Genomic DNA, 18,334 nt, shown 5'->3' with positions numbered 1-18,334 from the left:
TCAGTCTTGTGAAAGATCTCACCTGCAAGAAGAAACTCACAAGAAAGATGAAAAGATACAGAGCATGCATTTAACAGTAATGAAGCAAACTTGACTACTTAACTACTCTTCTAAAAATCGTACTCTTTTTTTTTATAACATCAATCATACTCTTCTTTTTTTTGTTAACTAATAGAAGCTTAAGCTAGCTTTCAAATCAAAACGAATTCATATTTACATAAATATTCAAAAAAAAATAGTTGAACTGGGCCCAATGGGCTTACGAGGAACAAATGCAAAATAACGGGCCTTTAGTTTCTAGTCCACACGTGTGATAGTCACGTGCGCAAAGAAACTTTGAATTTGAAACTTGAGCCGAAACAACGATATCATTTTAATGTCCTCTCCCACTCTCTCTCTCTCTCTCTCAAATTTGAATTCTCTCTTCTCCCCACAGCTCTCCGTTCCTCGATTGGGGTTTTCTGGATTGGATCCGTAACAAGGGGCTTTTCTGGGGTTTCCGCTCCGTTAGTCGGAGGAGATGGAGGCCACGGAGTGCGTCAGGGTCGCCGTCAACGTCCGTCCGTTAATCACGCCGGAGCTTCTCAACGGATGCACCGATTGCATCACAGTCTCTCCCAACGAGCCACAGGTACACTTTAATCGCAATGTGTGATTCGATTATAAACATTTGGGGGGGGGGGGGGGGTTTAGAGAAAAATTAGGGTTTGTGTGTTATGAGTTAAAAGGGTTTTTCAATTTGTGGATTGAAACAGGTGCATATAGGGTCACACACCTTCACGTATGATTTCGTCTTTGGCAGTGGTGGCTACCCTTCTCTGGAGATTTATGATCACTGTGTTGCTCCACTTGTGGATGCTTTATTCAATGGATACAATGCTACCGTTCTTGCTTACGGCCAGGTTAGGATTTTGAGCTTTTAAAGGTTTGATTTTTCGAGCTATATGATTTTCTTTAGGTTTGATTTGAGTTTTAAAAGGTTTGATTTTTAGAGCTACATGATGTTCTTTAGGTTTGATTTGAGTTTTAAAAGGTTTGGGTTTTAGAGCTATATGATGTTCTTTAGGTTTGATTTGAGTTTTAGAGCTATATGACGTTTTTGGATTTGACTTGAGTTCAAAAGGTTTGAGTTTTAGAGCTACATGATATTCTTTAGGTTATATTTGATTTTTAGAGCTACATGATGTTCTTTGGGTTATATTTGAGTTTTAGAGCTACATGACGATTTAAGGTTTGATTTCAGTTTTAAAAGATTTGAGTTTTAGAGCTACATGACGTTTTTGGATTTGATCTGAATTTTAGAAGGTTTGATTTTTAGAGCTACATGATGTTCTTTAGGTTTGATCTGAATTTTAAAAGGTTTGATTTTTAGAGCTACATGATGTTTTTAGGTTTGATTTGAGTTTTAAAAAGTTTGAGTTTTAGAGATACATTGTTTGATTTGAGTTTTAAAAGGCTTGAGTATCTACATGTTGTTTTAAAGTAACATTTGAGTTTTTAAAGGTTTGATTTTAAGAGCTACATGATGTTCTTTGGGTTAGATTTGAGTTTTAAAGGTTTGAGTTTTAGAGCTACATGATGCTCTTTAGGTTTGTTTCATCGGTTTGATTGTGTTTTTGTTTGTTGTTATTGAAAGACTGGTTCAGGTAAAACGTATACCATGGGTACTAATTACGGTGGAGATGGAACTAATGGTGGTATTATACCACGAGTGATGGAAGATATATTTACAAAAGCGGAAGCAACCAAAGACTCAACCGAACTTCTCATACGTGTGTCTTTTATTGAGGTAAGCACATCTGTTGAGCTTGTTGTTATTTGTATATGCTTTGATTCTTATACTTGCATCTTTTAAAGCGCAGATTTTTAAGGAAGACGTTTTTGATCTGCTTGACTCGAACTCACCACCCCTCCTAAGAAACGATGGTGGGGTTCATGCCAAGAACGTTGCCCTCTCTAGAGCTCCCATTCAGATAAGAGAGACTGCAAGTGGAGGAATCACGTTAGCTGGCGTTACCGAGGCAGAAGTGAAGACAAAGGAGGAGATGGGTTCGTATCTAGCGAAAGGCTCTCTTTGCCGTGCTACTGCCTGCACAAACATGAACAGCCAATCAAGGTGAGTCTATGATGTGAATTGGTTAACCTTCATACTTGCTTAACAGTGTGCTGGATCCTTTCCTAGAATTATGATTGCTTTTGAATAAAGATGAAATCTCAGTATTAGATCAGAGTATTAAGAAAGTCTAATTTCTAAGAATGTATATGGCTATATGCTAACGTGGTGTTTCTCTCTTGCTTTGTAGTCGGTCCCATGCAATCTTCACGATCACTCTTGAACAGAAGAAAGTTTCCAGTTCTTTAGGAACGACTGAAGTTGGTGGCGAAGTTATACTATGTGCAAAACTTCATTTGGTTGATCTAGCTGGATCAGAGCGTGCAAAAAGAACAGGAGCCGATGGAATGCGCTTGAAAGAAGGTTGTCTGATATCACATCTGTCTTTGATGTTCCATATTGTTCTCTTTGGTTTAGTAAAAAGAGAAGAATGTTTAAACTGAAAGGTCTTTTCTCTATGTTTGAACAGGCATTCACATCAACAAAGGTTTATTGGCGCTAGGAAATGTAATCAGTGCATTAGGAGATGAGAGAAAGAGAAAGGAGGGAGGTCATGTTCCTTACCGTGACAGCAAGCTAACACGTTTGCTTCAGGTAATTTTTTTTTCTGTTGTTCTAAACCTTGTTCGTTGAATTATAACTACTTGTGTGTTTAACCTACAATTGTCTGTAATTAGGATTCTCTTGGTGGCAATAGCAAAACGGTGATGATCGGTATGGTTGTACATGTATTAGTTTTTTTAAACAATGAGTTTTGTATTCAGACATTAACTCTAATCTAACATTTTATTATCCAGCATGTGTGAGTCCAGCTGATACAAATGCTGAGGAGACCCTAAATACTTTGAAATATGCAAACCGTGCACGTAACATACAAAACAAAGCAGTGGTATGAATATTACAGTTCTTGCTTGTATGTATACACGTTTGATGTTTCTATTCCATTTTAATTTTGTAGGACCTTACTAAATTTTCATTTCTCGCTATGTTTAGATCAATCGAGACCCAGGAGCCGCACAGATGCAGAAAATGCGGAGTCAAATCGAGCAGCTGCAGACAGAACTCTTGTTCTATCGAGGTGACAGTGGTGCTTTTGATGAGCTCCAGGTATCAATCTGAACTAAGACAAACATATACAATTAATGCTTGTGACATAGTTTTAATAAACTTTTATAAATGTTAGATGCTCAAGCATAAAGTAACGCTGCTTGAGGCAAGCAACCGTGAGCTACAAAATGAGCTTAAAGAACGGAGAGTTACCTGTGAGCATTTATCAAAGCGTGCTTATGATGCTCAGGTTTTCTTCTATTATCATTGTGTTTGATTTGATCAACTCTTATGGGATCTAGCACTGAACACTTTGTTCTCATTCATGTAGGTTGAAAAGGACAAGCTTATATTGACAATTGAATCTGTACGCAGTGGTAAATCCTTGGATGAGATTGAAACAAGCCAATATGAGGTGTGGTCTCCTTAATTCCTTACTTTAAGTCTGTGACCAAAGATCTTTTTTGCTGAAGTTTTAAATCTTCCAGGATGCTGGTTTGATCAACAACTATGTTTCAAAAATTCAAGAGTTGGAAGGAGAGCTGTTACACGTCAAAAACTTGAATCCCACTAATTGCCAGTATAGTGATTCTATTGATCCCTTTGACGATGGGCCCCGCTCAAGTAACGTTTTGTTCCCCTCATCTAACGAGTTGGCGGATTGTGAAGACTCAGTGATCGATGTCATAGGTCAGTACTTGAGATGCTAATTCTTAGACTTTAAACACAAATTTTCTGATTAGTTGGACAACTTTTCCTGGTTTAATTAGATGATATGATTTGCGTATAAGTATACTGTTTGAGCAGATTTTCCATGTATGCAGATGAAAGCGAGTTTCAAGAAAAGGAACTTGAACATTGCTCAGTTCAAGAAAAATTGGACATGGAGCTTAAAGAATTGGATAAGAGGCTTCAAGAAAAGGAGGTACTATTTTCATTTTTTTGATTGCTCTCATCTTTTGCCTAAATATTGCATGCATATAAACTTCAAATTGTATTCATGAAGGCTGAAATGAAGAGTCATTCGAATGCTGGTACGTCTGTTCTCAAAAAACATTACGAGAAAAAGGTTCACGAGCTTGAACAGGAAAAAAGAGCGTTGCAGGTTAGTGTCACAGTGTCTTTGGTTTATATTTTAATTTGATGGAATTTTATGAACTTAATTTGATGAAATTTACATTGGCAGAGAGAAATTGAAGGTTTGAGACAGAACCTTGCTAGTATACCATCTGCCCCAGGGGATGGTGGTGCCCAGAAACTGAAGGAGTCGTATCTTCAGAAACTGAACATGCTTGAAACTCAGGTAACGCCTCTTTTTTTTTTCAGCTATACTCGTAATCTACATATGATTTTTCATGATGCATTGTTTCTTTAGGTTTCTGAGTTGAAAAAGAAACAAGATGGACAAGCTCAACTGTTAAGGCAAAAGCAAAAAAGTGACGACGCAGCAAGAAAACTGCAAGATGATATACACAGAATTAAGTCTCAGAAGGTGTTTTGTTTTTCCCGTGATCTCGATTTATGCGCATATATTCAGTTGTATAACTTATCTGCTTTGATTGTACTTTTCAGGTGCAACTGCAGCAAAAAATTAAGCAAGAATCAGAACAATTCAGGGCTTGGAAGGCTTCAAGAGAGAAGGAAGTCATGCAGGTATATTTGAAACTTGTGGCTAATTAAGAACCTTATTGATGACTTGAGGCCGTCTGTCTTGCTCCTTTAGTGAACAAGTGTCATGTCTCTATCATTAGTCACTTTTATTTGAAAAAGACGACTTATAGAAAGTGCTCCACTAGCGAATAAGTTAGACAAGTGGCATGTTCTCAGTCACTATTGAAATATAACATGTGCTTGTAGAAAGTCTCGGAGTAGTTTGGAAGAAATTTGGACTTAGTTATTCAGAAACCTCTGCCCACTCATTATACTGTATTTAAAATTTTAACCAGCTCAAAAAAGAGGAAAGGAGAAATAAGTATGAGATGCACAAACTCGTCGCTTTGAATCACAAACAGAAGCTGGTGAGCACCTTTTGTATACACTTCTAGACCAATGGTCTCAATCTTTTCTATCATCATGGCTGCTCCAAACTTGTGGTTGTAACAGGTTTTACAAAGAAAGACAGAAGAAGCATCTCAGGCGACAAAAAGACTTAAAGAGCTTTTAGAAACTCGAAAGGCGTCTTCACGCGAGACATTAAGTGAGTATCAGTATGATAACTTCTTTCTTTGTTGGTATAAATGACTAACTGAGTATCCTACTATATATGCAGGTGGTGCAGGTGTTAATGGTCCAGGAACTCAGGTAACACCCACCAAATAAAACAATACCGATGCTTTGTTTTTTCCAGTTACTGACTAGATCTGGAGAGTTTGGTGATTGGTGTTTGCTTTGAAGGCAACTTTCTAATGATTTATTTGCAGGCACTGATGCAAGCAATCGAGCATGAGATTGAAGTCACTGTTCGGGTTCACGAAGTGCGTTCTGAATACGAAAGGCAAACGGAGGAGTACGTGATTTATTGTTGTGTGTTTGTGTCTATGGCCTGATTCTATGAACACTTCCTACTAATATTTCTCAAATTAATCCTGTCAGGAGAGCAAGAATGGCGAAGGAAGTTGCAATGCTAAGAGAAGAAAACGAGTTGCTCAAGAATGCCAAGATAAGGTGAGTGATCTTGTGCATAAACCAGTACCAATTCATAATTTTTTGAAAAATACTAAACAGTTAGTCTTCTGTAACCAAAGCAGCGTTCATGGCGATACCATGTCTCCCGGTGCTAGAAACTCGAGGATTTTCGCTCTGGAGAATATGCTTGCGACCTCTTCAAGCACTCTCGTCTCCATGGCATCGCAATTATCCGAAGCAGAGGAACGCGAGCGTGTGTTTGGTGGAAGAGGAAGGTGGAACCAAGTCCGAACATTAGGTGACGCCAAGAATATCATGAACTATCTGTTCAATTTGGCATCAAGTGCAAGGTAAAATCTCACTTGATGACTGAAGCTTGTATTTTTGGCTTAATATCAGAATATGATTCCTTACTCATTCTATATTCTTCTTTCTGTCCATTGTTTGATTTAAAAGGTGTTTAGCTCGAGATAAAGATGTGGCCTGCAGAGACAAGGACGTGGACTGCAGAGATAAAGACATCCTTATCAGAGACCTGAAAGAAAAAATAGTAAAGTTTAGTAGTTTTGTTAGACACTTGGAGTTCCAAAAAGAAGAACTCCTGGAACAGGTGAAGGCACAGGTTAGTAGGAAACATCTTCTACTATTGTTGATGTCTTATCCTTTTTAGCTATCGATTTGAATTGGTTGCTCTGTTACACAGGCCTCTGCATTGGAGAAATGGGCTGCACAGGAGAGTCTAGACAGGGAGCACGAGTTGAAAAATCCTGAAGTTAGAAACTCGGTTCTGGTTAATGAGGACATGGACACATGCTCGGATTCTGAAGAGTCCGAGCATGAACGGGATGATCCTGATTTTGACGACGAGTGGAAACCTGAGCAGGAATCAGAGCGTGATTCCGAACAAGAATCAGTGATCAAGCAGAACAGGAGACGGTACTCCAAACTGGGAAGAGGGAGCTCTAGCGTGATGCTGAGACGTTCATTTGAAGAGAAGTTGGACACTGATGAGGAAGTGAAACCCATGACACCGTTTGGTGTTTGTTGCACTTGTACGAGGAAGTCCTCTTGCAAGACGATGAAGTGTCAGTGCCTAGCTGTAAACGGGTATTGTGGTCCATCATGTGGATGCTCTTCTCTCAAGTGCTCCAACAGAAACGCAGGCGGAGAGCAGAACATCTTCACCTCGGAAGAGGACAAAGAACACCAACAACAAGCTCTTGCTTCACGTGGAGCTTTGCTGCTTCGAACCGCTCTTGCTGACAAGTCAGTGGATGAGACTAATGGTAACGAAGGAGCCAAAGGAAGAAGAAAACCTCTGTCAGACATAGGAAATACAACGGTAAGTTCCTATATTTGATACTGTATCCATCTGTGTGATGAGATATGTATCCTAAATTGATCAAATTTCGTTTTCAGGGTAAGTCCAATGTGCCAAAGCCAAACCAAAGAAAGACACTGAAGAAGCCTGTCCTTCAGATTGTTGTGGACCCACCACCACCAACCTCATCTCAGGAGGAAGCTCATCCGGTGGTTTTGGATGAAGCAAACGGTATGAAACTGAAGCTACCGAGGGCGATGACGTCAGTGTCTTCTAACGGCAGCAACTTGCTGAGGGAAAGAAACGCGGACCAAAGTGTAGTAGGAGAATCAGTCAGTAATAGTGATAGGGCAAGTGGAAGTATAACTTCAGATGAAAAGGAGAACCACACTAGCCGGATCTAACTAGGAAACAAGAGACGTTGCTTGAGGAACAAGGGAATGTTGTTATCTTTATTTTAGGTATTTTGCTTAAGACCCACATACATCATTTTCTCTCCGCCTACTACACCATAAAACACTGTCAATAGGTTATGTTCCCTCTTTAAGCTGTCGTCTTCCCTAATATCTTCTGGTATTAAACTAATTTCTGATGAAACATAAACTTGATATGTAATTCAAGAAATTCTTGTATTTGACCTACATACATTTTGGTTCAGAGTTCTGAACAAAAGTAATACAAGAAAACTTATCTTAGATTTTCGTTATTGCAGACGTCATAATTGTCTATGTTTACATATAAATCTATTTTTACAAAATATATAAATCTTTTTAGTTATATAATTATATATAGGTTTTTATATTTTTAGATCTTATCATTTTATTTATCTTTACATAAAAAAATAATTTTTATAAAAAAATTAATAATTCTTAAGTATAAATTATTTTGCCACACCGCACTTAGCCTCTGTTGTCTCACCACCGACTAAGAAAGAAACAGTTTTACCGCCACTGGTGCAATGCACGAGACACTTGTGCCCCATCAGAGTCCATTGGCACGTGAAGCAGAACTACAAAGAGTAGTGGCGAGTGAAGATCACAATCACAAACTTCAACTACCGTTTAAACTACTCGCAGTGGAACATGGTTGCTCAACATCCATACCTAGACAACATCACTCAGATCTTCAGCTTCAACTACAAATCTCTCACTCCTTACGCTGGACTAAGTAAAACTAACTCACACTATGGTTCTATCTCTTCCCTCTCTGTGGTGATCATAAAGATTGATTCTTTTTGTGTTTTTTTTTGTAGATGATACGGCCATGTTATGGGGAGTGAAGTTCTATAGTGACTTTTTATCGGAAGCAGGGCCTCTTGGGAATGTGCAGTCTGAGATTCTGTTCCGTAAGGATCAAGCAACGTTTACGTTTGAGAAAGGATGGGCTTTTCCTCGTAGGATTTACTTTAATGGAGATAATTGTGTCATGCCTCCTCCTGATACTTACCCTTTTTTTCCTAACGGTGGTTTCAGGCAACAGTTCTCTGTCTTCTCCGCTGTGCTCTTACCTGTTCTTCTCTTCTTCTTGTTCTCCACGTAACCTAAGATTACTAGAGTTATGAGGCTCCGGCTGGTTTGTTTTGTATGGTAGAGGTTAATGATTCATTTATTATATAGTTTTTATTTTTCATTGTGTTCTGTGTTTGTAGATTGTCGGGAATACGAAAAAGGTTGTAATCTCTCAGATATACATTTTCAGGCTACTGTTATACTGTACATTTTAATTTATGTTTACTCTGTGATACGCAATGGTTTATATGGACATACATATCATAAACTAACTATGGTGTTCAGACTTCAGACCATACAAAACTGAGAAGAATACTCATTCTAGCAACAAGCAAAAGAAAATGGGTCAGATGTAACTTTGATGGGTCGTTTGTTAATGGGAATGTAAGTTGTGTAGCTCCTCTAAGGTTGTTAGATTGACTAAGATGAAAAAGGTTTCTAAGCTAAAGGAGATAAGTTGCTTAATATTGTGGAGAATGAAATAATGACAATGACATTGACAATGCAACATTGTTGGAGATAAATTTGCACTCAGGTTGCAGTAAAGCGTGCAATAAAAAAAATTCTCTTATATTTTAGGTGACTGAAAGTTTGATGTTGAGGTATTCTAGCAAGGAACCTCAAATATATTTTTAATTTTTTTTTCTATTTTCTATTTTAATCTTAATTAACTTCATTAAATATAAGTAGAAGTAGATTTTTTATAAATAAATAATATATACCTACTAAAATAAAAACCAGAATATTTTTAACTTATATATGGATATTTTAGTTTCACCAAGTGATTAAATCTTTAACTTCTTAAAAGAAAGTGTATCGACTTAGAGAGAAGGTTAAAAATGGTCCATATACATAATATTACTTTATATAATAACTAATTTAACATATTTATATATTTTATGTATGAATAACATGTATACATATATAATAAATTAGAATATTTAAGTAAAATATGATTTTAATAATTAAAATGATACAAAAACTAATATTGGTAAAATTATAGTTCGTAAAATGATAAATAAATAGTGTTTGGAGATAGAAACCTCATAATTTAAAGATTTGAAGACTTGTTGGAGAACCAAAAATAAATGAATTTGAAGGTTTGAAATCTTGTTAGAGATACTCCTAGAGTGATAATGAGAGTAATATAAGCTCATTAATGGAAACTTTATTAGTTGCACACTGTCACACTGGCAAGTTAGTAGCTTTTTAAAGGTGACTGATATTAAGAATCATGAAATAGTATATAAATGAATTTATAACTAATAATTCTATTTACTTTATGATGATTCACTTCTAACTATGCCTCCAAAGTTCACGTCTAAGTGCTCTTCTTACACCATGTTAAAATTTATAAAAAAATTTTATGATTTACATCATTGTTAATAATTCGTTTTTATAGATTTGAAATTCAGATCTCATGGTATATAAGCGTTAATGAACCTTCGGTTAAATGATTGAAATCACGATCAATTAGTAGTCTTTTACACCCTCATGGCATATTCTTGAAAATATTTTCATTTGAAGTGAACTAAATTCAGTCATTTTTTGGGAAAATAACCAAATATTGTTCTTTCTTTTTCAAAAGATAAGTATTGGATTGGGAATCATACTGGGTATCAATGTCACTAAAGACGACACACAAGATAGAAAGAGATGATGGACTCGCAAAATGGGGCTTTGATTAGTTGTGTAGCAGAGAGAATCTCATCCAAAACAAGACAAAGTGAGAAGTTGCTTTAGAAAAGTTTATGTGCGCTGTCGATTCCACATTTGCACCTAAACCCTAAAATTGCCATCCTTCCATAAAAGCAAAGAAAGCAATAAATGTTTTAAAGTATGTAAATCAAATATGGACGTCGATAAACTACTTACACACCACACATGGATATCTAATCGATCTTCTTTGGTTTTTCGTGTGAACAAATCATAGTACTTTTGTCATTTTTCTAACAAATGAGTTGACGTCGATGTAACACACTTAAGATTTATTTGCAGTCACCTGTCGAATGGTTTTAAAACTCCACTAGATTCTTAATACGTGTCAAGTTTTGATGATCCCAGAATTAACTTCGAAAACGGGACGTTGTTTCCCTTGTGGCAAAGCTATATAATAACTGTGGTCGACATAGTTGTTTGAGAAATCCCATCAATAATACTAATTTGCTTTTTTATCAAAAAATAGTAGTGCATTAGATGAAATTCTCAAAATAACAATCATTAAAAAAGAAAAAGTATCTTACTATATGCTCTAAACCAAACCCTAACATACATATAAAAGTTATGAAATTATTATCTGTGAATAAGTCATTGAGATATATTTTATCGTCAGAAGTAGTATAAATTCAGGAATTATTATGACCTTTAAATAAAAACATAAACATTTTTTTTTGAAACATTAAAAAAAAAACATAAACATTTAAAATCAGAATTAGAGAATAATTTAACTTTTTCTCTTTAAGAAGTTTTAGTTAAAGATGTATTATACTAGTAGTCTATCTATATAACGGAAAACTCTAAACACACTATAAATTGGCTTAACGGAAGCACTTCTAAACTGGGAATTAGCAAGACACCGTCGGTCTGTCACATCTCTCTTAGCAGTTGGCTGGGACAGATGCATATTAATAACACTTCGCTTGGATTTCTAGGAAATAGTTTTTTCATTTATGGCATGTATGAAATAAGAGAATACATCTCTTATATCATTTGAAATTGAATCTCTTTAATATGACATCACTCTCCTCTCCTATTATAGAAAAACGAGCTGGTTTACTAAGTATCATGATCATGGTCCTCTAGTAAGAATTTCGTTTCACTGTTCACAAAAAAAAAAAAACAGTTCACATACCATATGCGCACAAAATATCATGTACTGATCGTGGTACACACACACATAAAAGACAAGCGTGATGTTAAAATGGTCCTTAGTTGAGATATGCTCGTACAACAACAAGCTTTAAACGATCAATGTACATTTTCAAATTTCACAAAAGGATGATTCGATATAAACATTAATAATGAAAATTATGGGGTTATGTCCACTATATATTGGCATAAAAGTTTGACAAGACAACGTGGGATATAATATATGCGGTCTTCAGATGTGGACTTAACATAAGGTATGAGAAGAGAAAAAGATCCAAAGTTCTGATCTAAGAGGGCAAACAAGTATCGTACTAAGGAGAGAACCGAACTTATGTTAATAACAATTCAGAGAAATCAAATATGTTTGGGTACTACCCATCCATTTAGATGTTTAAGGCTCATCAACACCCAAATGGGGTCCAACTTTGGTATATACTATATAGTCTATAACACTTTTACATACATTTGATTTGAGCGAGCATTTTGTCTATGCCAAAATATTGCTTACCGAACACCCTTTAATATGATGTACATAAATTTAATTGTTTCTGATCAAACAATAAAAGGAGAAAAAAAAACACGTCCCAAAAAACAGAAAATAATAATAATAATTAAGCTGATTACTTGGATAAGTTATCAATTCTTTCACAATTTGATATTTCATTCAATTATCAATCGTACTCGCTCAAATATCTTTCAGATCAATTTATGGTGTGCATATATATCACGCAGAGGTCAGACATGAAAATTATTAATCATGTGACCGACATGAATGTTGTTTGTTAACTTCTTATCGGAACACGTTCCCTGTTCCGACACCACAAAAAAAAAACAGTTGAACCTTCAGACGAAATTATAGTTCTAATGTTTGATAATAACTCTTGTCGCAGTCTATATGCTAATCCTACAAGGATTAATTAGTGTGACTACAATAATACATTACCAATTGGTCACTTAAGATCGTTAGACGAATCTTATGGGTCTTACTATACTGTCATACCTAATAATTACTTCAACAAAAAAAATCATACCTAATATTTTTTATCTTTTGCAAATGAGTTAGTTAGTCAGCGATATCGTTAGTTAAAGAGGTATACGAAAATGGTAATTAGTATGGGGGCTTTTCTTTTTCTTTTTTTTTTTACATCAAGAGTATCATACGTTTGAGATTCTCTTCTCAAATATAGGCTTACTCTCTCTTTTCGGTCAAAAGAGCATCAATTGAATTATTTCTAGTACTCATAAACGAATCTTATGGGTCTTACTATACTGTTATGCATGTTGGTCCAAAAGCTCTACGCTAGCCTACAGAAAATTTCATTTTAAAAAAATTTAGTTATGCTAAATTTTTGCTGGTGTGGTTCAGCCTAGAATGTTGAACAAATTTAGTAAGCGACAACTGGACTCAACGCAAATTAAAGTATTGATAAAATATAACAAAATGTATGTTTTCTCCATGAAGCCATATACAATATATATAGTAGTTTTGCTGTCGAAACATATAAAGAAGGCATTTTATTTCCTTTAATACTCATTAAGATTTGAGTTCTTGATCTGCTTATTCTTAACCTCAAAAGCAATGTCAATAAAAGACCGTACGGTACGGAAACAACGTAAGCCAAAGGGGAGGCACAAAACAAAACTAACGAACAAGTTATCAATACAGAAGAAAAGAACCTATGAGAACTTGACAATACATCATATGGTATATTTCCCAAACAGCCCTTAACTTTATTGCAAGTTTGGTCTCTTCCACTCTATGTGGCTTTTCTATCTGTTTCCACATATATATCGTCTTTGTATTCACATCAACGTACCGTATTTATACAACATCACTTACGTCACTGTTCACACGCTTACGTCACTGTAGACTCACGCGAAACCCAAGATCCACGCTGAATCAAGTCCACACAGTAAAAAATAAAAAATTATCATTCGACACAGAAGATACCCAGAGAGAGATAAGAAAGAGATACTTTGGTCATTTCAGGGTTATCGTTTCTCTCTCTTGTTCTTGAGGTTTTGAAGAGAAAGAGAGATGGGAAGGGGTAGGGTTCAGCTGAAGAGGATAGAGAATAAGATCAATAGGCAAGTTACTTTCTCAAAGAGAAGGTCTGGTTTGCTCAAGAAAGCTCATGAGATCTCTGTTCTCTGCGATGCTGAGGTTGCTCTCATCGTCTTCTCTTCCAAAGGCAAACTCTTCGAATATTCCACAGACTCTTGGTAATTATTATCTTTTTATTTAACTCATAAACTATATATTGTATTATATATTCACATCGATCATATCCATCTGCTCTCTTGATTTTTAAATTTTAACTAGATTTGTTTTATCATTCAATTCGTACGTCTTGATCTAGATCGTCGTCAGCCTTGAAAACAAATCTAAACCTTGTCCTTGTGTGATGCATATCTACTGTAGATTTGTGAGTTCCCTAAGAAGTGGCTCGAGAAATTAGGGTTTTTTTTTGGGATTTTACGTATGTTTATTTTCCTTGTTTTACTCAGATGAAACTAGCATAAAAGTATGATTGCCTCTTTTGGTGTATGGAAGCACGTGCACACAGGAACGTACGCTTATGTATGCAAATACAATGTATAATACTTAATTAATAACATATATTTGAAAGAATTGATTGAAACAATGAAAAAAAAAAACAATAAAATAAAGCATTTAGAAGGATATGGTATAATCCAATGGACAATATTATGACGTTCAACATGTATGTAAGTTCGTACTGGTGTAAATGCGTTTTGTGTGTTTATATATGTTTGTTTGTACGATCATATACATATATTGCTTAGATAACTGAGTCAAGAGGGAAACTCGAATCTTGACATTCAATATGTACGTATATTTCTATGATGTTTTGTGGACTCACCAGTCACCATAAACCAGGTTTTATATACATTTTTGTGTTATATTCTTACTTTTAGTGATGTTTGTCAGTTTACCAAACCAGGTAACCTTTTAATCAACATTTAATGTTATGTTACACATTACAACATGTGAAATTGTAGTATGTATATTAATCAATTAATAAAGTACACTTTTATTTTTATTTTATTTCTTGAAACCTAGCATGGAAAGGATACTTGAACGCTATGATCGCTATTTGTACTCAGATAAACAACTTGTTGGCCGAGACATTTCACAGAGTGTAAGTTTTAAGATATGGTTTTACTTCTACCTGTTTATTTCACAAGTATCACTATGTTATATATCTTCGTTGTAGTAACTAGTATCTATCGTATACCAATTACTGTTGTAGGAAAATTGGGTTCTAGAACATGCTAAGCTCAAGGCAAGAGTTGAGGTACTTGAGAAGAACAAAAGGTATATTAAAAATACATTTTTAGTACTATAGTGTTTTCTATCTATTGCATATATTCAAATTAAGATTCCGAAGCAATCAGGCTTCTTCTTTTTTTTTAATAAAATCGCAATTAAACGTATTAGTTATATGTAAGAGTACCCGAAGTCAACTACACTTTGGGTTGAACATAAATGTTTACAACTTGCGTCCATAAACACATAACTTAAGGGGAAATGCATCATACAATTCATGGATTTCGTTATTCTCATGACATATATATATAGTAACACGTACCATATTGATTCAAGATGTACTCATCTTCGAGATTTCTTGATAATATACAATAATAGAGGAACTTTCTGTTTGTGTCCTGTATCCTCACAATGTTCATTTTCTGTAAGGGAATTTGATCACAAACTTAGGCGTAATATCACATAGATAGCAATGTACCATAACAACCACAATGCTTATATAATCACAAAAATGAAAATTCGCAGGAATTTTATGGGGGAAGATCTTGATTCATTGAGTTTAAAGGAGCTTCAAAGCTTGGAGCATCAGCTCGATGCTGCTATTAAGAGCATTAGGTCAAGAAAGGTAATATGAGAACGTTAATACATACAGCTACATATGAAGATAAGTTTCAGATCGAAAAGTTGAGTTCGGTTATATGAATTCGAGTGAATTTTATGATGGTGTTATTTTAAAAATTTTATGATGTCTGCAGAACCAAGCTATGTTCGAATCCATATCAGCGCTCCAGAAGAGGGTAAAGTGTCTCAATAAATTATATCATCAGAACAATGAATTTCTGTATATGTAACTTTACTTCTTTTATTTAAAATGTATCAGGATAAGGCCTTGCAAGATCACAATAATACGCTTCTCAAAAAGGTTAGTACAACTTTTTGAATTACATGGTTTTGTTTTGAGTTAAAGTGGAATTGAAAGAGCTGTGAATGAGATAATTGCCTAAGTATTTCACCTCACCAAATTTTATAGTAAAATATTATTTCAACAATATATTATCACATAAGAATATGAATATATATATCTCTGTAATTAAATTAATTTACTATAGAAATGTGTACAAGTTTTATACTACTACAATAGGAATTTTTATCAAAATTTGATATAGATATATAAATGTGGAAAAATGTATTCTATGTATGTAGTATTTACAATACCATATATTTATGGTGATTGTTAATTTGCTTGTTTTAAATATTTATTAATCCTGTAAATAAGTGATTTTAAGGATTTTGCACGCTGACTATGTAACTATTAATGTTTATTCAATTTATCTTCTTTTGCATAAAAAATAGCATTACTACAGGTAACTCAACCAATTAGATATAGAACTGCATAATACAAACAACAAATATCATGGAATTACTGCATAGATACTTGAAGTATATATCATCTATTCTGAAACAAAAAAACCTATAAAACATCAATTATAGAGTGAAACTGATAGAGTAGTTGTTTTCTATAAAAAAATGCTGAAACGTAGCTATATATAGGCGTCAATATAAGTTGTAGAACTATATATATATATATATAGATTGATCGAGTAATTGACCTAGAACATTGATAAAACATGCATATATATATCTATTGCTTTTATTATCTATTGCGTAAATTTTACTAGATGCATATAGTGTATTTGTAAACTCCAGTGGTTATTTTTATATTTGTATAAAATTTATCATAAGAACTATATTTACATAGTAATCATGTAGCATATATTAACAATGACAACACTTCTGATATGATAAGATTAAGGAGAGGGAGAAGAAAACGGGTCATCAAGAAGGCCAATTAAACCATTGCTCCAACAATTCTTCAATTGTTCAGCCCCAGTACTGTTTAACCTCCTCCAGGTCTCCTCTCTTTTCGATGATACTTCAAATTAGATTTGGAGATTGATTAATTGTGTAATATACATATCTAGATGTGAATGATTCAGTTTAATTAATTATTAAATGGGCAGAGATGGCTTTGTGGGGAGAGTTGGGGCAGAGAATGGTGGTGCATCGTCATTGACGCAACCAAACTCTCTTCTTCCGGCTTGGATGTTACCTACGACGAATGAATAGAATTATCTATATATGATAAAATAATTAATGCTTGATATTTTCATAATATATCTCAGCATTTTTATGATCATTAATTATTAATACTGATATATGTTTTAGCTACTCTTTAAAAAATTTATATATATGCAATGATGGACTTACAGTGTCAAGACATATGTACGATGTCACTAGATTCGATGCGTCTTAAGAACGAAGATTGATATATATCTTTGTGATGATCTTTGATGAATGATGATGTATTGATACTCTTTTTTTACTGTGGCACGTGAAATCAATGTATCAGTATTCTATAGTTTGTAAATGTGTTCATTCGCTAGGTTTATGAATGTATAAATTTGTTTATTCAACTTTGCTCAAATTTACTCTTATTGTAATCTGCTCAGTATGGTGCGCTTTAAAGTTGTCAAGACATAGTACCGCGTGGCACAAATGATTATTATGATTTTTGTAGAAATAAAGAAAAGGTTAGTACAAATAGACAGAAGAGATCATTACTAAATTTTTTGGTAAGTTGCAAAACCACATAATACCTTTAAATACATGTTACCAGACGAATGCATCTTTCTTTGAAAAACTCTTATAATACTATTTTTGAAATAACAAAATGTCATTAACATGAGAATTGTAATAGTTTTGGTAGATTTGATGGCAAATACCACCTGTCTTTTGACACCCCTTATTTGAGGATTTAAACATTTATATGAACCATTTACCATATTTATTCTCTTTTATTTGTTGTCTCTTACTCTATTTCTATCCCAATTTTAATTGCCTCGATCATATTTATACACGTTGGTTATTTTTGTTAGTGTTTCTAAGTCATGGCGTTCTCTATTAGGGATATATTTTGGACAGCAAAATGTGTCTTGATGCCCAATATATCCCTAATATTTCTATTCAAGTGACTTTGCTTTAGGATTTTAGCAATGAGGTACTGATTATATAAGCATTGTAATTTATACTCAAAGTAGTACAATTACCAAATCTATATACTTTACAACACAAATTTGTATGACAGAATTTTCTTCTGTACACAAGAAGAGTATGAAGATGAAAGTTGTAAAACTTTATACAACTTTAACAATATATACTCATTTACTTTTTTAATGTATAAACATACTATGATAATCGTAATATAAACACATCTTTTTGTGCACAACACTATAGACTGATCATCTATGCTGGAGAGTTCCACTGTAGAGAACATTAACAGTTCTAATCTTCTGATTGTAAATCATAGATATCGGAATCTTATAAGAGAAATTTATTATGATCTCAGTTAGGTAAAAAATAGTAGTATCATTTAGTTAATTAATGGTAAAACCTCATATTAAAAATTTTAAAATACAATGTTTCCCAATGACTTTTTCGTTTTATCTGGAAATTTACATTTTAAAATAAATTCATTGTGGTACAACTGCTAAAATGTACCTAAT

General features: G+C 34.2%; 2 protein-coding genes and 1 pseudogene across 5 annotated transcripts; all 3 read left to right on the top strand.

Moving 5' to 3' along the window:
• The first annotated feature begins 372 nt into the window (after positions 1–372).
• LOC106445412 (kinesin-like protein KIN-4C) lies at positions 373–7,801 on the top strand. 4 transcript variants are annotated; one of them, XM_048746777.1, is made up of 26 exons: positions 373–631; positions 756–902; positions 1,637–1,789; positions 1,863–2,116; positions 2,304–2,476; positions 2,583–2,707; positions 2,791–2,827; positions 2,911–3,002; positions 3,107–3,220; positions 3,297–3,410; positions 3,492–3,575; positions 3,649–3,850; positions 3,985–4,085; positions 4,167–4,265; positions 4,347–4,463; positions 4,536–4,652; positions 4,733–4,813; positions 5,107–5,178; positions 5,264–5,357; positions 5,439–5,461; positions 5,581–5,666; positions 5,753–5,824; positions 5,908–6,135; positions 6,242–6,407; positions 6,489–7,127; positions 7,205–7,801. In XM_048746777.1, the coding sequence occupies exons 1-26, from the start codon at positions 521–523 to the stop codon at positions 7,508–7,510; spliced, it is 3,807 nt and encodes a 1,268-aa protein (XP_048602734.1). In that variant the 5' UTR covers positions 373–520; the 3' UTR covers positions 7,511–7,801. The 4 variants fall into 4 exon arrangements, with proteins under 4 accessions (XP_048602734.1, XP_048602731.1, XP_022561930.2 ...); XM_048746774.1 differs by having other exon boundaries at positions 5,905–6,135; XM_022706209.2 differs by having other exon boundaries at positions 5,430–5,461.
• LOC125585134 lies at positions 7,698–8,645 on the top strand (annotated as a pseudogene).
• A 4,657-nt stretch (positions 8,646–13,302) lies between these two features.
• Positions 13,303–17,127, top strand: LOC125581396 (agamous-like MADS-box protein AGL8). Its single transcript, XM_048746758.1, has 8 exons — positions 13,303–13,705; positions 14,565–14,643; positions 14,755–14,819; positions 15,297–15,396; positions 15,527–15,568; positions 15,652–15,693; positions 16,579–16,682; positions 16,793–17,127. Exons 1-8 carry the CDS (start codon positions 13,521–13,523, stop codon positions 16,896–16,898), a joined length of 723 nt encoding a protein of 240 aa, XP_048602715.1. The 5' UTR covers positions 13,303–13,520; the 3' UTR covers positions 16,899–17,127.
• Positions 17,128–18,334: the final 1,207 nt, after the last annotated feature.

This window comes from Brassica napus, chromosome A2 (genome assembly GCF_020379485.1).
Source record: "Brassica napus cultivar Da-Ae chromosome A2, Da-Ae, whole genome shotgun sequence".
NCBI classification, from domain to species: Eukaryota; Viridiplantae; Streptophyta; class Magnoliopsida; order Brassicales; family Brassicaceae; genus Brassica; species Brassica napus.
Note: the sequence above shows the minus strand (reverse complement) of the source record. Positions and strands in the feature narration are given on the sequence as shown.

What these genes read in the sequence shown, in the direction of transcription:
- LOC106445412 (XM_048746763.1), top strand. Translation starts at nt 521, where the DNA reads ATGGAGGCCACGGAGTGCGTCAGGGTCGCCGTCAACGTCCGTCCGTTA. An exon ending in TACGTGTGTCTTTTATTGAG is followed by an intron (nt 1,790 to 1,862) that starts GTAAGCACATCT and finishes TTTAAAGCGCAG; the next exon opens with ATTTTTAAGGAAGACGTTTT. An exon ending in AGGAAAAAAGAGCGTTGCAG is followed by an intron (nt 4,266 to 4,346) that starts GTTAGTGTCACA and finishes TTACATTGGCAG; the next exon opens with AGAGAAATTGAAGGTTTGAG.
- LOC125581396 (XM_048746758.1), top strand. Translation starts at nt 13,521, where the DNA reads ATGGGAAGGGGTAGGGTTCAGCTGAAGAGGATAGAGAATAAGATCAAT. An exon ending in AGAGCATTAGGTCAAGAAAG is followed by an intron (nt 15,397 to 15,526) that starts GTAATATGAGAA and finishes TGATGTCTGCAG; the next exon opens with AACCAAGCTATGTTCGAATC. An exon ending in ATAATACGCTTCTCAAAAAG is followed by an intron (nt 15,694 to 16,578) that starts GTTAGTACAACT and finishes TGATATGATAAG; the next exon opens with ATTAAGGAGAGGGAGAAGAA.